General features: G+C 43.4%; 1 protein-coding gene across 3 annotated transcripts in view; it reads left to right on the forward strand.

Moving 5' to 3' along the window:
- The first annotated feature begins 1,167 nt into the window (after window positions 1–1,167).
- The window catches only part of Nt5c3a (5'-nucleotidase, cytosolic IIIA), a 40,604-nt gene continuing 18,443 nt past the window's right edge, over window positions 1,168–23,328 (forward strand). Inside the window, exon 1 of one of the 3 annotated variants that reach the window (XM_032906423.1) lies at window positions 1,168–1,404. In XM_032906423.1, coding sequence (XP_032762314.1) covers window positions 1,267–1,404 — 138 coding nt within the window. In that variant the 5' untranslated portion in view covers window positions 1,168–1,266. Of the gene's footprint in view, window positions 1,405–21,216; window positions 21,294–23,328 lie in introns of those variants that run through there. The other 2 variants (XM_032906426.1, XM_032906424.1) reach the window with 2 other exon arrangements.

The following is a 23,328-nucleotide window of genomic DNA, read 5'->3' on the forward strand; positions in this document are numbered from 1 at the left end:
TTGACCTGAGGCAGTGAGTGCAAAGCTGGCGAAAGCCCTTAGGGTCCTTCACAGAACTCCATAACCTACCTACTTTCTACCAGGCCAAGCCTCTTAATAGCTCTTACATTTCTGTAAGAACTCGGGTCCTTCACTTTCAGTAACTTAGGTGGTATATTTTAGCCTCAATTTCTTGGCCACTTTTTTGAGGCTTTTCGTTTGTGAGCAGGGGTCATGGTCCACGGCCCTGGTTAATCAGCCATTGTACTCACAGCAATCCTCCTGCCTTAGAATCCTACATCCAGGTACCAGAAACATGCTGCTGCATGATGATCAGCTTGAGTCTCATATTTTTGTGGAATTGCTGTTTGCACAATTCGTAAATTTTTTAACTCAAGAGAATATGTCTTAATACCAATTTGCTTTTAGACCAGCTAATAAAACCTTAAAAAGAAAAATAATTATTTTTCTTCCACAGCTTTTCATTCTTGTCTTCCTTTGTTTGCATATATCAGGCAGAGACAGCCTGGTCAAGCAGCAGCACAAACCTCACAGAATTGGAGCAACTATCCCAAGAATCTCTCTTGCATCCCCTATCACAACCCCACCTACTCTGAGAGAAGCAGGAGTAAACTATATCAATCCCTTGAAACACAATAAGCAAGTGGTACAGCTTCAAGTCTGTCTGCTCGCACTCCTAAGGAAAGTACGCTAAAGTGGTAGGAAGGATGTGGCTGATAAGACCAGCAACTGACAGCTCTCTCAAAGACAACTACAACGTGGGCCTTGAACGAAGGATGCTACTGCGCAGGTCAGACGCAGCGCCGGTGAGGCTGCTGGGTGTCGTAGTCCATGGTGTCTAAGGCGGGGTACAGTTTCTGAGTGGGTGGCGGGTGAATTCTCTTTCACTGGGGCAAGACTTTGTTTCCTCGTCTTCGCGTGATTCTGGGACGGTCTTACTGTGTACTATAGAGCACTAAGATTCTGGATTATATATGCACTACTTGCTTTTAGTAGCGAATTACATTTGTTTTCTTCCGGGTCCTTGCGGTGTTTCCTGAAGTCAGGGTCAGAGGAAGTCCCGCCCCTGCAATAGGGGCGGGGTTCCGGGCCCGGGCCTCTTAGTCCCCGCCCCGTAGTCCCCGCCCCTCACCTCTTCTGGGCGGAGCCTCCCCGGTTTTCCCCCGCACGGGGCGGGGCTCCGGGCTAGTGTGCGGCTTACGGCCGCGCCCCTGGGCTCGTACCCGCGGCTCCTGGGCTTTCGCGCCGAGAGCACGCGGGCCTTCAATGGACCGCGCGGCCGTGGCGCGAGTGGGCGCGGTGGCGAGCGCCAGTGTGTGCGCGGTGGTGGCGGGCGTGGTGCTGGCCCAGTACATATTCACCTTGAAGAGAAAGACGGGCCGCAAGACCAAGATCATCGAAATGGTGAGTGCAGGAGCTGCGGCTCTCACGCAAGCTGCCGAAGTGACGTGGGCCGGCTGCGGCCCTGAGAGGGGGCAAGCTGCACGAGTGCTGATGCTTGACAGTGTTTCAAAGAGTGGAGAGAATAGATGCTCCGAGATAATTACCTCTTGCTGCAAAACCCGTTTCTCCAGAGCTAATCTCCGGTTGGCACCCGCCTCCAAGAGGTGCAGCTAATCGGATTCAGTCTCCTATCCTGGAGTCGGTTGTGTTTGTTTGTTTGTTTGTTTTGTTTTTTGTATCATCCGGGCTGTCTTGGGTTACGTTATGCAAAGAGCATTTTCGATTGTTTTTCGAAATGCCAATCAACTAGTCGGATATTGGAATAGCTCGATTATTTGAATGTTCTTCCTTGTTTCATGTTCCAAGTGTTCTTGAATCAGTCCTCCAAAACTCTTTTGTAAATCCTAGAAATGTTCTTTTGGGAGTTATTTACAGCGTCCTTAAAATTGCTTGTCTCGAGAATTTCCTTTGAGATTTATTTTAAAGTGACTTCTTGTTCCCTGGTTGGGCGTTTCATTTAGGGTTTTTGTTTTGATGTTACAGTTGTTCGATCCGACTTGAGCATGGTGAGTGTGATTTATTCACTGGAGTACAAGGGAACATCCGGAACTAAAATAGAAAGTTGAGAAGCAGTTACTATTCTAAATAATATTTTAGGTTAATTCATTTATTCCTGGGTTATTATAGCTTATATACCTCTGATTGCAAACAATTTTGTGTCAGAAGTTTTGCCTTCCTCCCTGCCTGGAGAACTTTACTTACATGGTCTTATTTTGTTCCATACTCAAAATCTATAATTTTCCATCAGTGATAAAAAAAAAAAAAAAAAAAGCTGATATCCCTGTCTTTCTGTAGGTACTTAAACAGTGGGCAGGTTTTTCACAAAATCTTAAGGAAGAGTTTGCTTTCATTGTAAAAAGTAATAAGGGACCACCAAGAACACCACCCTTTTGTTTGTACTGTACAAATGAGTCCTTAGAATGCATTGTTTTATTAGCTGTAATATGTGTCAGGCCCCTAATAGCTTTTCCATTTAAGACGTAAAAGAGTTAGATTTTTTTTTTTTTACTTTTGTAATTTTAGTTGATTGTTCCTTTAGATGGGCAAAGTATTTGGATGACCTAAATACAAATTTCAGCCTTCATTCATTCTTTTTATAATGGTCATGACTGGGGAGTCCTTTGTGTCTGTCTCCACCCCCTTCCTTCTTAGAATTTATACAAACCCAGGGATACCCACTGAACATCGATGTTCTGATCACAGATAATACATAACTGCCTAACCAAGCGAGGTAGGCTAGGGGGAAACAAGTGATACCAGTCGTGGTCTTGGTGATGGTGTTCCTCTTGCCTCAGCCACCTCAGTGCAGGATTCCATTCCTGAGTCACCCCGCCCACTAGGACATTTTTAATTGAAAGGCCTTAGGGATTGGCTGGTGAGCTATGCATGCCATGGTGGAAATGGCCAGTAGCCTGGCCAACCCAGAGGAAAACCAGAAGTATTCAGAGAAACAAGACAAGCCATTTAGTGACGTTGTCTGGCACTTTACATTTTAGTTATCCTGTGTGTCCCCTAAATCTGTTTTAACATCTACCCGTACTTACATGCACCCTCTATACTGGTATAGACCCCAGGACTTTACACCTACCAGACAAGCATACCTACTTCATCAGTGCCCTCCCATCATCCCCTTTTGAGACAGGGTCTTTCTGTAGTGAGGAATCTGTCTCGGTTTCTGTGGAAGACATAGACATACTATAAAAATAGACCTTCGCTGTAACCCCAAGTGTGGGATGTGGGGCTGCCTCAGATTGTTCGCAACAGCTGATGCGATTTGCCTTGTGCTCTGATAGGGGCGCGGCTTTTCTCAGCTGCAGATGGTGGTGGAGTGACATTTGGAATTCTGGGGACATTTCAGAGGGTCTGTAAATGAGGGCCCAGAGAGGCAGGCTGGGATGGTGGTTGGTTGCTGTTGGATGCTGTTGGATGCTGTGCGCAAAGAAGAAACAAGAAGAAGAAATTAGATATCCTGATGGTGAAGATCAAACTTGCCCCCAAGGAGCTCGATGCCTCTCATTAGCAGGACGGGGTCTAAGGATAACTTGCCCCTCTTCTGACCCCCGACTTTATTCAGGGATCTCTTTCCTCTCTAGCCTTTTTTCTCTCTTATCTAGTGGTAGGGAGTAAGGGTAGAAGAAAATGGATGGAGAAGTGTGGAAAAAAGAACCCACAGAATATCTAAGAACAGCTACATCTTTCTGAACTGTCTCTACATGCCTTGAATTTGCAATCCTGCCTCTGTTAGAATTACAGCCATGCACCACCATGACTCTCTGTCGTATCTGCAGTCTCTTAAGATTACTGATTAATTTGTCATAATCAAACCCTTTCTCTAAGCATTTTATTTTAGAATAATGTATTTTTACCATAGTATGAAAAGTGTTCTCTTCCTTCTTTAAAAGGGGAACAAGAATACCCTTGGCAGGGAATAGGGAGGCAAAGATTAAAACAGACACAGAAGGAACGCCCATTCAGAGCCTGCCCCACATGTGGCCCATACATATACAGCAACCAAACTAGATAAGATGGAAATAAGAAGTGCAGGCCGACAGGAGCCGGATGTAGATCTGTCCTGAGAGACACACCCAGAATACAGCAAATACATAGGCGAATGCCAGCAGCAAACCACTGAACTGAGAACGGGACCCCCGTTGAAGGAATCAGAGAAAGGACTGGAAGAGCTTGAAGGGGCTCGAGACCCCATATGAACAACAATGCCAAGCAACCAGAGCTTCCAGGGACTAAGCCACTACCCAAAGACTATACATGGACTGACCCTGGACTCTGACCTCATAGGTAGCAATGAATATCCTGGTAAGAGCACCAGTGGAAGGGGAAGCCCTGGGTCTTGCCAAGACTGAACCCCCAGTGAACGTGATTGTTGGGAGGACGGTGGTAATGGGGGGAGGAACGGGAGGGGAAGTCCATATAGAAGGGAGGGGGAGGGGTTAGGGGGATGTTGGCCCAGAAACCAGGAAGGGGAACAACAACCGAAATGTAAATAAGAAATACTCAAGTTAATAAAGATTAAAAAACGGGAAAAAAAAGAAAAAAGAAAAGAAAGAAAAGTGTTCTCTTATATCACATACCAGTTTCCCTTGTTGTTAACGTCTTGTATTGACTCATTATTGAACGCACCGCCGCCCTTTTCAGATTTCCTAAACTTTTACTAATGTCCCAGGAGTCTCTCTTGGGTATCACAATGCACCTAGTCATCCTGGCTTCTTATCTTACCGCACTCTGGGCCAGAGATTAAACCCAGGACCTCCTCGCACATGTTCTACCCTGACTTACACCTCCACCCGCACATGTTCTACCCTGACTTACACCCCCACCCTTCTTATCTTGTCTTCCCTGGGCACTTCTCAGACCTCACTTGTTTGCGTCTCTCACCGTGTGAACTTGTGGTGTTTTGTAGAATGGCCTTGTTTGGATTTATCAGGAACTTTTCTCATGATTGTCTGGGTTCGTGAGTTTCTCAGATGACTAGTGAAGTGTTAACTTTCATCACACAGCAAGGGTGCACGCTGTCATCCTAACCTCTAAGTCATAAGCTCTGCTTGAGAACTATTTGTCAGCGTTGTCCACGGTCAGTTATCTTCCATTTCCTCCTCCGTCCTGTGCCCTTTGGAAGGAAGTCAGTGCAAGAAGTTTGCCTTTACAGTACGGAGTTACGGTTCACGTGCTTGCAGGAAAGTAACTACAAGAACTGCTTGGGATCTTTCTGTACTGGAAACTTACTTGTCTGTCCTCCCTTTTTTATGCATCAGTACGGGCTCATAGGTATTTACCTTCTATTTGGAGTTATAGTTCAATTCTGCTTTATCTATTGCTAATATTGTTCCTGTCTGGCCACTGAGAGCTCTGTGGGTTGGGTCTATGTCTTTGTCACATTCTCATTGAGTCAATAAATTTTTTCCAGCTGAAAATAAAATCCTGGCTGCCAGAAAATGCTGTGGCAAAAGTGAGCAAGGCTAGACTCGGTGTTTGGGTTGTTTTGTTTTGAGACAGGATCTTGCTATATTGTTTATACCAGGCTCAGCCCCCTGGACCGAACTGTCCCTCCAGCTCTAGCTTCTCATTGAGCTAGGACTTAGTGTGTGCACTTAGGACAGAGGTTTTACAGATTACAGCCCATATGCCACATCTCGACCAAAGCCTCTTTTAGAGCTGCACTACTAGTGATCTAAAAGGCTTTGAGGTTTTTTGGTGGTGGTTGTGGGTTGGGTTTTTTTTGGAGAGTGGTGTGAGGGTGGGGGCGCGGTTACTTGATTTTAAAAAATTAAATGAAAGGTCAGCAAGATATCCCAGTGAGTAGAGGTGCTTGGTGTGAGGCCTGACAACCTAGATCTGATATCCAGAGCACACCTTGCAGGTTATCTATGATCTCCACATGCTGGGCCCTGGCACCCTCCTCCCCAAAACAAAATAAAATAATAGATATAATTAAAATGTTTTAGCAGTACAATTTTGAGGCAGTTCAAAATTATATCAGTTTTAGTGGTCCTTGGATTTGTTGACTTGTTGAAAGGGTCTTTCTCCTTGTGTAGCACTGGCTGGCCAGGAACTTGAGAGTCCTCCATCCTCAGCCTCGAGAACTACACGATTGCTCTATCATGCCCAGATTTCCGGTTCGTTATGAATTTCTCCACTATCAGGGTTGTTCCCTGCAACAGCATCGAGTCATTGCGATAAAGTGAATTATTTCCTGTTGCTTGACATACAAACAACTTGACAAAGAGTTCCGGTGCCACCACATCACATACATAGCTCTGTGAAAAAAAAAAAATATTTTCAAAGCAGTGTGTAAAAATATTAATATGTGTTAACATTGCAAATGAACATATACAGTAGATTTTTAAATTTTCCGTGCTGGGGATTGAACCTACTGCGTGTTAGGTAACCCTTTACAAATCCATTTACATTTTTATTTGGAGACTGAGTCACAGTAAGTTGCCAAGTCTGGCCTTGAACTTGCAGTTCTCTTGCCTTGTCCCCTGATTAGCCAGACTTACCTTAGTGTCCCGCTAAGCCTGTGACAGATTTTGGTGATAAGAAATGGTGAGATGGCTCAGTGGTTAAGAACACCTGTTGTTCTTACAGAGGACCTGCGTTTGGTTCCCATCAGCCACGGGGTGGCTCAACACCATCTGTAACCAGTTCAGAGTATCCAGAGCCTTCTTCTGACCTCTTCAGGCAACAGGCACCCAATGTGCACAGACTGAGCCATCTTGTCACCCCAAGAATAAATCTTTCTTTTAAATTCACGTATCTACCCGGAGCTGGGCCATGTGTCTCTAGTTCGGGATGGCCATTCCTTGGACTAGCGCTGCTCAGAATCAGCTGCTGAGAGAGACCTACTCCAGCCGCAGAGAAGACTGCGCGTGGCTGGCCAAGAGCATCCCGCAGCCATACACACACATGTTTGCTGCTTGAGCTTTAAGGTTTGTTCAGAGTTGTCAAACTCTGTTTGCCTCTGTAGTTTTTAAGATTTAAAAAAGAAAGAAAGATTAGGAGCATAGGGATATTCTAATTGGGTATACGGTATCTTCCCCTGGTTAGGCATGACAACCGGATACCCTTGTGGAGCCCAGGAAGAGTGGGAAGATCACGACCAAGACCCATACTTTTTAGCTTGTAAGTGGTGTGGCCTTGTATAGATTACCTGCCCTCACTCCACCTGAGCGGGCTGTAACTTGTAAAGTTCCTCTCTTTAAGCCAGGGATTGTTTTCCAAGACAGAAGAACGGTACTGTTACAGGCTGAGTGGGGCCTTCGTGGCGTTTAGGCAGAAATCCAGTACAGACTAAATAAAGTTCTGTCTGAAGCAAAAGCAAGGTGAAGGTTAGAGAAGGAGGTGCAGTGACTACAACTGTCCTTCAGGAGGAGTGCCTCTTCAGACCTTCAGAGTCACCTGCACCACTCTCCTCCTGGCTCAGGATCTGCCGGAGCTTGTGTTCCTGCCTCCCCCACAGTCCTCCATAGCTACGTCCCTGTGCTATTACTGTAACAAAGAGGTAATAAGGCTCTGGCCTAGTTCCAGGTCAGACTTGTCGTTGATGAGGTCCATGGATTGAACCTGTCAGCCTCCTGCTTTGGGAATGACAACCAACTAAAATGAAGGAAAGAGAAAAGATTAAAAATGCAGTATTTCAAAGAAAAAAGCTTTACTGAAGCAGGCTACAGCTTCGGGTTGGGAGTTTGCTGGCAGTGAGGTGGGGAGGCTCAGGGTCCTCCCATTTTCTTAATCATCTTGCCCAAATGTTTGTCCTTGAGCAGCCTTCACTTACAGTTTTCCTGTGAGAAAGGAAGTGGCCTCTTAGGAACCCCCTCCTACTCTCTATACCCTTGCAGCCTTCCCTCGGTATATCTTTTCTTTTTTAATTCAGTGATAAAGATATTAGCGTGTTTTTCTAGATTAGGGTTTCATTTTATGCTTTTTTAATTTTTAAAATGGAGAGAGAGAGAGAGAGAGAGAGAGAGAGAGAGAGAGAGAGAGAGAGAGAGAGAGATACAGGTTTACAGGTGCCATATAGGCCGGATATCAACCTTGGGAGTTTTCCTCTGTTGTGCTCCACTCCCTTATTTTTTGAGACAGGATCTCTCACTGAACCTAGAGCTGTGGTTTTAGGTGGACTGGCTGAACTGGCTGAGCATTAAGTCCCCCAAAGCCCCGACTCCTCCTCAGCACCCTCCCTATATCTCCCATGTGCCCCTACCCCCACTTCCTGAGCTCTGGGATTAAAGGTGTACATCACAACACCTGGATAAAGTAAACACTTCAATAAACATTTGGTGTGCTACAGCACTTGGATTTTGTGGTCTTAGACATGGCTGTCCTTTACAAGCCTGTTATCTAATTGAGAGCTTGTTCAACACCCCATTCATGGTGTGCCACAGGTATTTCTCTGCAGTTACTGGTTGCCAGTAGTAAGGAATGGAAGAGAATGTAATAGTCAGTTCTCTTTTCCTTCTCTGTTCTCAGCTTACTAGTTATTGCTTTGGACTTTAAGTATATGACATAGAGAAAAAGGGACAAAATTGAGGACACTTTTAGAAGTTTGACAGATCTTATTTGACAAATTAATTGCATCGTCCTGACTTTCGAGTTCATTAGTTAGGATTCGTTGTACGGAGAATTGAACCCAGAGCTCACACATGGAAAGCACATGCTCTACCACTCAGCTCTATTCCCAGCTTCATGGAGGTATTTAAAGATTACTGTTCCTGGGGCTAGGAAGTCCTTCCACAGGTGAAAGTGCCTCTCACCAAGCCTGGTGGTCGCAGGTCTATCCCTGGAACCCACATGATAGAAAGAGAGGTCCAGCCTATGCCAGTTGCCTGTCACCTCTACATGTGTATGCAGAGTGGTTTGGCTCGTTCGTTTGGGTTTTGGGGTTTTGGTGGGATTTTTGTTTGTTTTTTGAGGTACAGAGGATTGAACCCAAGGTCTCGCACAGGAATAAGCAGGTGCTGTGCTCGGAGCTATTTATCTCTAGACTATAAACCAACTCTTCTTCCCTATGTCCTCTGTGTGTGTAACTCTCTTTGATGTCTACTTACTCTCAGCTCATGAGTTTATAACAGGGTGTGGGGGAGTGGCAGGAGAGGGATGTGGAGTGTATGTGTTATTGTTGTTGTTCACAACCCTGCGGAGTCAATATGCTAGAAAAGCATTCTACTTCTGAGCTGTACCCCATTCCTAGTGTTGAGCAAGTACCTTAAAACAAACCCTCTTACTCCACAGTTAGGAAGTTAGCTTTGTTTTTCTGTAATGAAAATGAGGGCTGTGGGACGTAGAGCGCTTTCTGACAGATGCCTGCTTATTGGTTTATTTATGTTGGAGAAGGTAGCGTCTCACTGTAGAGCACAGGCTGCCTTTGAACTCAAGTATTTGAGCCTCGGCCTCCACAGTGGTTGAAGTACAGATCAGTCAGCTCCGGAAATCCTTTGTCAGTCTCACAACAAGTGTGAAATTGTTTTAGAAGCTTGTTTTAAAATATGCATGCCAAATTCTCAAAGCACATTGAGCGCCTAATGAGAAATTGACTTCTGGCCGTCCATTATGAATGGGAAAAATTGATAAGCCCACTCTAGCCACTACGGTAATTCAAAAGAGCGTTTAGTAATAGGGCGCTTGCCTAGCATGCATGAGGCTGAGTTTCACCCCTAGTACTACAAATTAAAACAAGCTTAAAGGGATTGGAGAGATGACTTAGCAGTCGAGAGCACTGGCTGCTCTTCCACAGAGCCTGGATTCTGTTCCCAGCGCCAGCATGGCAGCTCACTACTGTCTATAACCCCAGTTCCTGCAGGCTCCAGACCCTCACCCAGGGCAGGTACATAAATGCAGGTAAACACTCATACATATTTTTTAAAAATCTTAAAAGAAAACAGAGCGCAATGAATGTGTGCGTATATGCATTTCTCGGCCTGCTCCAAGTGGTTAAAGGGTTATAATCCCATATGGTGTGCATAAGCCTCATTCCCCCCCTCTTTGCTTTATCCCAATGATTAGTTATTTCATACCTTGATTTGCTTTTTTCTTACCTGTCTTGACACATTTGAACTCTGTAAAATTCTTCTCTGCACAGGAATGAGTGTAGAGTTTATTGCCATATTCCATGGATTAACAGGCATGTGCTTTACAAATAACTGCAAAGCAAATGTATTATTTACAGAGACACGTCTAACTTCTAGTTCCTTGTGCTGTCCTTACAGGCCACAATTTGCTTTTATCCTGAAAAATGAACTGATTTAATAGCTTAGCAAACATGCAGTTGCCAAGGAGGACCAGGTATTGTCCTAAAAACCAAGGTTTAGAGATTAACATTTTTAAGTAGACCATGTCTTCCCAGTAACTTGACACCTGATGAAGACGAAAGAGGTCCAGTTGTAACCAGATACGAGAGAAGATATCACCATGACCTCCCTTGCGTTCAGGGCCTTAGTTTTCCAAGCTGCTTATAAGCAAGAAAGGAAGGGGAGAAAACCCAGTAGTAAGACAAGAGCCCAGCTGGGCTACAGGAACTCTGGCAGTAGAACAAGAGCCATGAGGGACCACCAGGACTCTAACAATAGGGTAAAGGCCCAGTCAGGAGTAGGAGGACTTAGTAGTAGAAGGGCACCCCACAAAAAAATCCATGTCAATTTATGTGGTAGTTTAAATAAGGATAGCCCCTACAGACTCTTATGTTTGAATGCTTGGTGCCTAGTTGGTGGAACTATTTGGGAAGGATTAGGAGGTGTGGCCTTGTTGGAGGAATTGTTCCACTAGGGATGAGCCCCACACCATTCCCTGTTAGCTCATTCTTTCACTTGTGAATTAGATAAGCTCTCAGCCACTGCTCCAGCAAGCCATGCCTGCCTGCCTGCCTGCCTGCCTGTTTTCTGCTGTCTTGTGTTCCTCAAAGTTATGGTCATAGGAACCATGAGCCCTAAATTAATTTCTTTCTTTTTGTAAGTTGCTTTGGTCATGTTGTTTTGTTACAGGAGTAACTAAGACAGCCTACCTCTCAAGTACCCAGGTTTTACACCGTGTATGTTTTTAGTATGATTTCAGATTAGGAGAGAGACTTACTGAGAGTCATGTAAAACTAGACTGTTTCACAAAGGGAAATAGCTTCAGTGAGTCAGCAGGAAATAGGAGTTGAGTTTGAATTTATTAAGGAAAAGAGAGTACACGCTTTAGATTTAAGTAGGAGTAGAGGGAGGAGGTTGAGAGAGGTTTAAGTGTTTTAACAATAAGTGTCTACAAAGAACAGAAGTCAAAGGTGAAACAAAGTTTGAAGCTTAAGAACTATGAACTTGTCTCCTTTTTCTTCTTATCTTAAAATTTACTTTGGCAAATGAAGGTAGTTTATGCATTACACACTGTTCAAGGTTGAGGAAGAGGGAAGTATTAATAAAATTAAACCCAAAGGTCACAGACTGTAAGAAGAGAAAACAGATCTAATTTGTGACACACCGTGTCTTCAAGGAAATCGGAGATGGCACTGGTGGCAGTATTTGAGGAGTAGCAACCATAGCTTTTCTTCAAGTTTGAAGAAAATGTATTTTAAGATAAGAGATGTAAGCGTATTAAACTATTGATATTGACCTTATCTTGATAGCCATCTTTCTTTTTGTGGAATTGTCTGAGCCTACTGGGCAAATATTCTACCACTGAGCCACATTCCCAGCCTCTGAGATTATCTTGAATCCCCAAATTAGCAAATATTTCAGAAATTTTTAGAGCAAGTTATGACTTTGTTCTTCTAAGTCATGTTTGTCATGCTTCCTCTGCCTTATCTTCCTGCCACACTCAGCCACGTTTGCAGCCCTAATGACAAGGGCGATCACTTATCTGGTGAGTTTAGAGTTACTTCATAAAACAATTGGTTTTTTTCTTGTTTCTTTTGTTGTGTGGTCATCTGTGTGACCCATGAGACCAGTTCTGGACTAGTTCCTAACATTTTAAATTTGCTAAAAAAACTCTTGACATCCTTTTACTTTCTCTATTTGTATTAGCAACATAACCATTGATTGGGGGTTGAAAGGCAGGCTTGTTTCTCCTTAACCGAGTAATGTTTACCATCTGGCTAAGGCGCAAAAGCTGCTTACATAAATTATGGCAACCAGAGAACATGGAGGTTACTTTTAAATGCAGTTCTCCCACTTGCTAGTGATTTAAGGGATGTAAATTATGTCGCCCTATCTCACATACACAGTCTGAAGCAGAAAATCTGCAACATTTAGTTAGGGCTGGCTTGCAGGTTCAGAGGTTCAGTCAGTCCATTATCAAGGCAGGGGCATGGCAGTGTCCAGGCAGGCTTGGTGCAGGCAGAGCTGAGAATTCTACATCTTCATCTGAAAGCTGCCAGTGGAAGACTGGTTTCCAGGCAGCTAGGGTGAAGGTATTAAGTGCCTACAGTGACACACCTACTCCAACAAGGCCACACTTCCTAATGCCAGTCCCTGGGCCAAGCATATACAAATCAGCACACTGGGATAAAAAGGAATCTCAATATAGTTTTATTTTGTATTCTCTGATGGCAAGGTTAATTTGCTGAGTAGCCGTTGTACTGTTTTTAAAAATAGGTAATTAATAAATCCAGAACTAATTTAGTATCACTAAACTGAATTTTTTTCCCTCTGAACACACACTAAATTGGCACTACTAAAATCTAGAAGTAGGGAGCAGGGTTTAAAGGAAGTTGGGTGTCTTTGTAGCTCATTTGCCTGGCATGCAGGAAACCTGGGTTCAGTCCATCACCACATAAACCAGGTGTCATGGCACTCGCTTGTAACCCTATACAATGTTTTACAGAATCCTTTTCTTGCTCTAAAAGTAATTTAAGCATAAAAAATCATTTAAGGGTAATTAGGATACATAAAAGAACTTTATTTTAAATTTTGGTTGTGCTGGGAATTGAATTCAGGTCCTGGTGTGTGCTTAAGCAAGTAATCTACTATAGAACGTTTACCCCCATGATTATCTGATTTTAATCCTTACTAGTTAATTATTCATTTTTTATATTGAGAGCCATTTTATATTTATACAGCCACTTGACCTCAAATCCCTGATCCTCCTGCCTCCTGAGGGCTGGTTTGTTGTCAGCTGTGCAGCTTGGCAGGGATCCCCTAAGAGCCTGAAAGGCCTCTACATGTATCCTATACAATTCTAAAAAATCATCGTATACACAGAGCTGGCCTCACACTTGCAATCCTGGGAGACTGGGAATCATTTGGAACCTTTAAGAACTGGTTATTCTGCAACTAAGTTTAAAGTGGGGTGTGTGTATTTGTGTGTGCTATTATAGTTATTTTTCTTATCCAGTGAATTCTGTCCTTGAAGAGGAGGCTTGCTAGACACATTGTACAAGCTTGCAGGTGATCAGAAGACATTTATCAAGACTAGGTTGGTGGCTCGTGTCTGTAATCCTAGTACTTAGGAAACTGAAGAAGGGTGATTTCTACAAATTCTAGGCTACTCTGGGATATATAATGACTTCCAGGCTAGCCTAGCACCAGCTGCTGCATAAGCTACTGTCTCAATGCAATAAGAAGGGGGAGGGGGAAGTAGACCAAGACCCAAAGCAATAAAACCAAAGGAGAAGGGTCATAGACGATCTGGGTAACAGGGAGCTGGGCTGTGGTTCATTAGCCATTTAAGTTTGTGATGCTTCTCAGAAAGGTGACTACAGTACTTTCGCAGGTGGCTTGGTCCATTCTGTTGGAGTTTGTGGATGTGAGCCAACAAGATATTTAAACCTGAACCAAGAGAGTGAGGCAGCCCCTTCATTTTTCTGTGTCCCCTAGCTCCTAACTACACATCACACCTTTAGCTGACAGCATCAGCTTTTTCACCATGTATTTAAATGTCGTGTGAATACCTTGTTTTGCTCCCATTAAAATATCAGCCATGATCTGACAAGTGGTGGCACTTGGGAGCTTTGTGAGTTCCAGACCAGTCAGGGTTACTTAGTGATACTCTGTCTCTAAAATAACTAAGTTGTTTAGTTAAATAAGCAAACAAAAGTCATTGAATACAACAAACCAAACACCTGGTATAGGTAGGCTCTTCCTGGTTGCCAGCTTGACTGTATCTGCAATGAACTGCAATCCAGAATTGGAGGGCACACCTGTGATCCAGATCTTGAGGCTGGAAAACACAAGTTTCTGACCTGGATCTTGGCATGGAGATCTTGAGACTAGTGGCCATGAAAAGCTCTAGCAGGCAAGGTAGTACATGCCTTTAATCGCAGGAGACTGAGGCATGGAGATCTCTGAGTTCAAGGTCAGCCTGGGACACAGCAAGTCCCAGATCCAAGCTTGGTGGTACACTCCTTTAATCTGGGCCACACCTTCTGCTAGAGGCCTACATGGGGACATTGGGAGAAGTAAGCTCCGGTTTGCATTTACTTGCCAGCTTATCTGTTACTATACAGAAGACCGGCTGAAACAACCAGCCTCATGGGACTGAGCAACCACTAGCTTCTTGGTCTTCTCATCCACAGCTGCCCATTGGTGGACTGTAAGTCCTTACAATAAATTCCCCAAATATAGAGAGACATTCTGTAAGTTCTGTGACTCTAGAGAACCCTGACTGAAACATACCCACATCAGTCATGATGCAGCCTTCTGTCAGCAGGTGGCAGGCTTCTCCTGCAGCAGACACTGCTTTCCACTGTTGCTGCACTATTAATGTGTGGTGTACATTCATTGTCTGAACATTGTGTTCTCATGTTTTCTCTCTCTCTCTCTCTCTCTCTCTCTCTCTCTCTCTCTCTCTCTCTCTCTCTCTCTCTCTCTCTCTCTCTCTCTCTCTCTCTCCTCTCTCTCTCCTCGTATTCTCAGAGATCTGCCTGCTCTAGTTCTGGGGCTGAAGGTACGAGCCTTCCATGCCTGGCAGGTTATGTATCCTCATGTAAACCCTCAGAGTTACATTAATCATTAAGCTATAAATTTTAAACTAGTAAGACAACACCCAGCTGTGGCAGACTTGGTTATCTTCTTGTCATTTTGTTTTATATGCTGTTTGCCTTCTCTCCCTCCCATTTTTTTTTTTTAATCTACTAGAGTACAAAAGATACAGAACCTTCTTGCGGTGGATGAGGGGTTGCTTAATCTGTTGGTGACTTCCTTCTTGTAAGTAGGTAGAAGTAAACACAAGGTCCTTGGTACTCATGGCGATCTCCTCCACCTTGGCACATCACAGCATCTCATTTGTATTTCCCTACATGCCCTTCTATTTGGGAATTTAGGTTGGAGACAGCATTAAGAATAATACCATAATCTAAGCAGTTGTGGCATATCATGTTTTTAAAGGTTTATTTATGTTATGAGTGTTGCTTGTGCATATGAGTATTTGGCCTGCATGTGTGTGCCTGACACCTATATCGGTCAGAAGAGAGTATCAAATCTCCTCAAACTGGAGTCACGGATGCTTATGAGCTGCATGTGGGTGTTGGCAACAAAGCCCAAGTCCTCTGCAACTGTAGCCAGTTCCCTTAACCACTGAGCCCTTGCTCCAGCCCTCAAATCACCATATTCTTATATGCAGCTTCCTCGGGAACAGCTATCAGTTAGCACACCAGTTGAGGTCTATTTTGTCAAACTGTTAGAATTCTAAAAAACAAATTCACTTGATGGATTCTTATAGAAGCAGACAGGAGCCATTTGAGAACTAAGGCTTGTTGGCTTGTAGCATGCTGAAATGTAAAACTGAAACTCCCTGACAGTAGTTATCATGAGGAGGAGGAGGAGGAGGGGAAGGAGTGGGAGGAGGGGAGGAAGAGGAGGAGGATGAGAAGGAAAAGGAGGAGGAGGAGGAGGAGGAGGAAGAAGAGGAGGAGGAGGAGGAGGAGGAGGAGGAGGAAAAAAAAGACTAGACTCAGGTATGATATAAGGCATACCATAATTCTAGCACTTGGGAAGCTAAGGAAAGAAGATAGTAAATTCAGGCCAGGCCTGGGGATATATAGTAAAACCCTGTCAGAAAGAAAGGGAGTACAGGGAGCTGGGGGAGGGGAGGGGACACTGCATTGGGACTGGAGGTGAGAAGCCATAGAAGTAGGAACTGAATCTCTGTGATTGAGGGGATGGACTTGAGGCCAAGCACATACTGCATCCTATCTTTCATCTCTTGATCCCGTATTGATATTTGATTTGCTTGTATAGGCTAATACAGTATAGTTTGTTGCTAGTGCATTTTAGACTTTAGAATCTATAAGTGGAATTAGTCATGTTTCTTTTTCTGTTTTTATCTTGTGACAGTTTCACATATGTAGCCCAAGCTAGCCTGTAAATTCATCGGTCCTTCCGTCTCAGCTTCCTGTTACAGGCTTGAATTGTCTTTGTGCTAGGAATCATCCCAGGGCCTCCAGCATACTAACTAAAGCACATGTTTTCCCACTGGGCAGTACTGTCACCAATTAGTCATGTTTGTTATGTGTTGTTGTTGGGAGGCCTGAAAATCTTGCTGTATGTATGAACTGTCTCTATGTTCTCTGTTTAGGTGTAGCTGATAGGATGAACCAATAGGAAAACCTTATCTTATCTTTTATTTAATGCGCCCTATACAAAATAGCAATCTGTAGTAATAGTGTTTCTTTTCAGCAGAGAACAAACTCTATGTTCTGCAAAGTCCAAGATACAAAAACCATCTTTATCTTGTTCTGTTTAGGGCACAGAGATTCTGCTACAGTAATAAGTTTGAGTGATGTAAATCTTGGTAGACCAGGACATGGCACTTTAGCATGAAGCATGAAGGCTCTTTAACTGAGAGAAAAGTTGTGGACTGCTAAAGAGTGTGTTTGAGTTCCTCGAAGGGAGTTTGGAATCCCAAACCACTCAATTGAAGTTTGGGGAAGGGTTTAATATCTGTTGGGATGGAGTCCATAGTCCTTCCTCATAATCCACCAGCCACTTTACCAAGTAGGCTGGGCTGGCTGGCCACCAAGCTCCAGGGATTACAAGCATGTGTCACCATACCCAGTTTTTTAAATTGGAGTTCTAGGGACTGAACTCAGGCTCTTGTGTTTTCAGGGCTGACCAAGTCCTAAGAAACATTTTAGTGGCAAATTATGAAAAGTTCTGAATAGTTACTCAAACATACAAGTGGATATCACTTTCTCCGTTGGTAAAGATAACCGTGCTTACTAGTAAAATAAACAGACGTTCTAATAACAGTGTCAGAGTGGGAGAAAACAACCTGGCAGATATCCTGACCTAGTCTTGTCCTTTGGCATTGCAGTTCCTCCTCTAGTGCCTGCTGTTAAGAGGGATGTGGGTGGTTTCAGCCAGGCCAGTCACAGTGCAGAGATGAAAGTCCACTCCACAGTGCAAGACCCGCCTCTGTGACTTCCAGCTTCTTTCTAGCCCTTCTCAGAAAACAATGAAAAGTCTATGTGAAACAAAACTGGCCTTGTGTTGCTTGTTTTGTGGTTCTAAGGTTCAAACTCAGGGCTTCACAAATGCAAGGTCACTGACTTACATCCGCAGCCCCCAAAAGTGTTTGCTTTCAACTAATTTTTTTGTACATACAGTATATTTTGATCACTTTTCTCCACCAACTCCACCCAGATCCCCTCCACTTCCCTACATATTAAACTGTGTTCTTGTTCATTCTCACTCAGATTCTCCCTCTCTCCCTCTTCCCATTTCTCACTCCATCTAAACAAAGAAAAAGGAAAAAACTCAGAAACATCAAAACAAGCAGACCAATAAGACAACAAAAAATCCACAAAAGTACCATTCATTTTGTGTATGTGCGTGTGCATGTGAGTATGTGTGTATGTGTATGTGTATGCTTGTAGTCACTCAAACACACACAACTGTGGTTTGGGGTTTTGTTCTGTTTTCTTCCTTTTACGGTGAGTCTCAGGGATGGAACTTAGCTTGTCAGGCTTCTTATCTGCTGAACCCTCTGATGAGCCAAGCATTCTTAGAGTATGTTTCTCAAGCACTCTCATGTAAGCCTGTGTATGTAATTGACTGCCTGCGGGGGCACAACATGATCTAAAAACAACCTAGCTGCTTCTGTACATAAATGGCATAACCGTGAACCATGGCTTAGTTACCCCAGATTCCATATTTACCACACGGAGGGGAGGTGTATCGAGTTCTCTCAAGCTAACCTCATTGCATTAGAGTGCCTGTCGAGGGCACTTGTGTGCTTCAGGACTGACAGTGCAAAAGCCCTAAACAAATATTGCCCTGTCTTTGGTAAATCTAAGTCCCTCGGGGAGGGGTTTCTTATGTTTATGTTTTAGACAAGATTTTGCTATGTAGCCTTTGTGATCTGGAGCCTGCAACTCCTCTGCCTCCACTTTGAAGAACTAGATGTGCTATGAAGCACCTGGCTCCCAATTCAGGTCTTGGTATGTTTCTGACCGGGATTCTCTCCAGCTTTTCTGATTCTGGACAGAACCGCTGACTGCCACATTGAAACACACTATTTTCCCGACTCGGGCTATAAAGCAGGCGGTTAGTGCATGGATCCTGTCCTGTGTCCTGTTTTTTACTCCCTGTGCTTCTCATACTGAATCCATTGCTGTATACTTAGCCACTGTATACTTTAACTCCCTTAGGAAATGGTAGAGCCGTGGCTGCTGGGGTGAGGGGGAGCGCCCCACATACGTAGAACTTAGTAAAATGTAGTTATTTATTTATGCATGTCATTTAGTTACTTATTTTTTTACTTCTTGAAATTAAAGCAGGGCGTCATTTATTCTGTGTAGGAGCCACACCCACAGTAGAAGCTAGTAAAGTTTAGCCACGTACAATATTTTGTTTTATTGTTTCTAAGACAGGCTCTTATTATAGTGTCACCTGGCCTGGGACAGTGGCTCTCTTGTTCCCTCCTCTCAAGCCCTGGGATTATAGGCTTGGCCCACTCCATGCACCATTCCTTTCTAAGAATTGTGCACCTGTGTCTCAGGTGTATCACAGTGCGTTCACCTCTCTAATACTGTTTGGTTGTGTTCATGGTACTTGGGGTAGGGCCCAGAGCTCTGTACATGCTAAATAGACTGCCACCCAGCTTTGCCCCTGCCCACCTGTCCTCTGCTTTGGCGGTTTATGTGGTTTATGTATTGTTACTGCTCCTTGTTTGTTTACTTTTGAGACAGTATCTAGGCTGGCCTCCACCTCTTCCCATTCCCGCTGCCTCTGCCTCCCGGGTGCTGGATTGCAGGCATTCATCTCTATGCCCATCTCTCTCCTGTGTTAAAAATAACTAGGTGTTGTCATTATGGGTGCCCACAGTTTCTTAGCATTACAAGCAAATCTACAGTCTCTGTGTTTGCAGTTATATCTTTGTGTACAATCATATATCCATAGGGTAAGTTACTAGACACTAAGTAGTACTTCAAAGGAGTGTTTCTATCTATGGCTTTTGGTAATATTTCTAAATATTTCTCTAAGAAGATGTGGAAGTATAACTCCAAATTCCTTTGTTAAAAGAGCTAATTTAGGGTAGATTAGTATTTTTTGTTTGCTGTCTTTGAATTCCCATCAGTAATTAGATATAATAGGTCTTCCTCTTAAAGGTATGTTTTGTTAATGAGCCTTATTAAATTTTATTATAATAAGATAGCAGTGCCCGGGGCTGGAGAGATGGCTCAGTGGATAAAGCATTTGCCACATGAGACTGGAATTAGGATTCCTAGCACCCATGTGAATGCCAAGTAGGTGTGGTGGCCTACCTGTAATCCCAGTAACAAGGGATGCCCAGGTCACGATGGATAGCTCACCTAGCTGAATAGGCAAGCTGTGGGCTTCAGTGAGAGACTGTCTTCATATCACAGAGGAGAGCAATTGAGGAAGACACCTGAAGATGGCCTCTGGCCTCCAAAAGCCCCCACCTCTGTTACCACACACGGGAATATACACACCCAGCCAGCACAGGGGGAGGGGTGGTGCTGGTGCTGGTGCTGGTGCTAGTGCTGGTGCTGGTGCTGGTGCTGGTGGTAGTGGTGGTTGTCGTGGCAACAGCAGCAGCAAGCGGCATGTCTCTGAGTTTGAAGACACACATAGCCAGTGCTGTGTAGTGAGACTTTGTATTCTGCCACCGCCCTCTCCTGCTGGAGGAGAGCTCTCCCAGAGCTCTATGGTAATGTGGACTTGTAGTTTACAGGTCCTGCTTCAGGAGGCTGTGGAGGCATGAAGATCACTTGAGCCCAGCCTGACCAATCTAGTGAGATCCTTTCTCTGAAAAAAAGGACTTGCTACTTCACAAAGTAATTACTAAAATGTAGCCTGACATTAGATATTCTGAACACAGTAGAGAGCACCAGTAGAAAAAATTATTTACATATGAACAGCTTTAACCATGTTCCTGATGATAAAGTTTCCTGGAGCCTGAGTTCTACCTTATCTAGCAAGCCCTGGTGCAGTGTTAGCATACTGCCATCCAGCTGCTCAGTTTAAACGCTAGACTGGTTCTTTTTTAAGTAAAAACACTTTTATCGCATTACCTTCCTTTTTAACAACAACAGCAGAAACTTTCATATTGTGTTACCGAGACTGGCCCACATAGACTAAGTGACCTTCCTGCCTCAGATTCTTAGTGGCTGAGACCACATATGGACCCTGTTATACTTGCACATTCCACTTTTATACTGGTCTTCAATTTTTGGCATGGTTTTACTCAAATTTACCAAAAGCTGCCGGAAAAATATAAAGAAAATGTAAAAGCCTCCTTCAGCCCCACTGGAGTAAAATATGCATAATGCAAGAGGTACCGTTTTAGTCGTGTTTTACTTACTGTTTGGTGACACATTATTGTGCACCTGTTTCCACCACACACCACTCTTAGAACAGTTCTCATTTAAACACTGGGACTCTGTCCAGTTGAGCAACAACAGCCTCCTATCTGCCTTCCCCAGCTCCAGCAACCAAACTTCGTCTTTTCACTTTGTCTTGAAGTAGAGCATCCGCCAGAGGAGTGCACACATCACAGTGTAGTGCAGTCGGCAACAGGAAAGGAGTGGTCTAAGAGTTACGCTCAGAGTTCCTTCTTAGATTGCAGAGCAGTTAGCTACCCGCTCTTAGCCGGCATGCTTTCCCAGCTGGTTAAGTTCTGTGAACTAAATGGTATCAAGCTGAGAGAGCCGGCAAGGCTGTCACCCATAGCATAATAAAGCCCTGTTCTGTGTGCGTGCGTCACAGGACTGTTTGCATAAGGCTTAGTCAAGGCTTTGGGAACCGCCCTCCTTGCACCTTGTGCTATATTAGTGCTTCTCAGACAGGAAGAATTTTCTTTTGCTGGTGCTGCTGCCGTACGTAGCTTGTCCGGTTACCTTCAGAGTAAGTGCTCACTGTTCCAGAAGCCATAAGTGTCTTCTATTTAACTTGCCGTGGTTCTGGTTTGGTTCTCTAGCTTATTGAAGCTTTAGCCATTTAAAAATATAGAGGAGGAAATATAAGTAGGCTAATCGGGAAGTGTGAAATTATTTGTAGTTTGCAAAGGTGTTAAGTGTGTAAAACTTTCAGATTATCTTGCTCAAAAACTACATTTTATGTGGTCTGATTTTAGAGACTCCTTGTTTAGACACGTGGGTCTTAGGCAGAAGTAAAGTACTCTCGGAAGAGAGCAGCACACTCACTTGCTATGTGACTCGGTTTTGCACAGAGCCACATGAGTTCATTATTGCTAGTAATAAAGATTAGTATTCATGCCCGTGAGTCTTACCCAGGATGTTATAGACTGCATTTATACTGGTATGTTTTATGAATTGATGAAAGCTAGGTTTCTAATGTATCAATTTGCATATTGAAAGTTAAGATTCAGACATGTAAGAACTGGGGATGTAGTTCAGTGGTAGACTATGTGTCTAATATGTATAGAGCCTCGGTTGGATACCCATAACCTCCAAAGACACATCCCTGAAACACAGAACATATGTATTACAGTAAAATCTAGAATACTGTCTGTGGCTGTGTCAGATTTTTTTTCCGAGACAGGGTCTTATATCGTGTGCTGACCTCTAACTTACTAAGTGCTTCCTACAGGTTATCACCTTGCCTGGCTCTGCATCGTGCTTGAATAGTTGAATTTTCCAAGTTTCATATAGCTTCTTTTAAAAATCCAATCATGCAACAGACTGTTGTATAAGCAGCTTGCCTGGCTCTACTGGATACTCACGTTGCCTGTGCTGTTACTCTAGGAGAAAGGACAGGACAGGAAGAACTCAGTATGTTTGGGGTCAGCATTGCAGTTTCCATGTGCCTTGGTTTAATGTCTTGAAAAAATGCTATTAGTATTAGAACTGATATGGGTGGAAGGCTGGAGAATTACATTCTGAGCTTACAAACTCTTTGTTTTCACACTTATCCATAAAACCCAATTTAAGAAGATTGGCATAAATTGCCCATCCTGAAATAGACAGCTTTTAAATTGATTTTTTTCCCTGTTTACTCCCACACTTCCAGTTGTTCAGTTTCAGTTTTGTTTATTGTGTGTCGAGAATGTTTCACTTTCCAGTTTGTGTATATTTATTTATTTCTGTCTGGGGAGAAACATTTAAATGCAACAGGGAAATTGTTACAGTCTTCCATTAAAAGTGAATTTATAATTTTATTTCTATTTGATAATCACACTAAGAAATTTGACATCTTAATGCACTGAACTTAAGACAAATAGTATTGGTTAGTTGAGAGAAATAAATACCAATGAATTTAACAGGGACAGTTAATACTGTTGCCAGAGTCCATCCCATATTAGAGTGAGATGTATCTTTTCTCATGTAAGATACACAGTTTACCACGTAAAGTTCATTACCTAATCAGTGTAATTTTCACATTTCTGTAAACATCAAAATTAAAGCAGAGTCACGATTTAAAAGCTGTGTTAATCAATTTATTTTTTTCTACCTTCCTACAAGTCAGAGTGAAGCAAACTTTTCAAAGTATTCAGTTTACACTCAGATACTTTCAGGTCTGTTTTAAAGCAAGTAAATTGCTTATGTAGACATTCCCGTTTTATTAACGTGAAAACTATAGCCTCAAAAGGACACACAGTAACTAAAGGTTTTAGAGAACAAAGTTAAGTAAAGGTCTTACCTCTTGCTTCCTTCTTGTTCTACACAAGCTCGTGTCAACATCATTAGAAACCTTAAGCTCATCCTGAAAGTACACAGAGTATTGTTTTCTAACTTTCAAATTTTTCTGGTTCATATTCCAGGATTCCAGATTTAAAGGCTTTAAAACTTCGCAGAGAGTTCATAGTTCAAGGGTAGAGCTTTCTATTTGTGAATGTGTCTTCTGTGCTTGATGTGTTTTTCCAGCAGCTCTTCTCTTGGAGCATCTGCCACAGCTGGCATTGGCAGAACAAGCTAGAACT

Source organism: Rattus rattus, chromosome 6, assembly GCF_011064425.1.
Source record: "Rattus rattus isolate New Zealand chromosome 6, Rrattus_CSIRO_v1, whole genome shotgun sequence".
Taxonomy (NCBI): domain Eukaryota; kingdom Metazoa; phylum Chordata; class Mammalia; order Rodentia; family Muridae; genus Rattus; species Rattus rattus.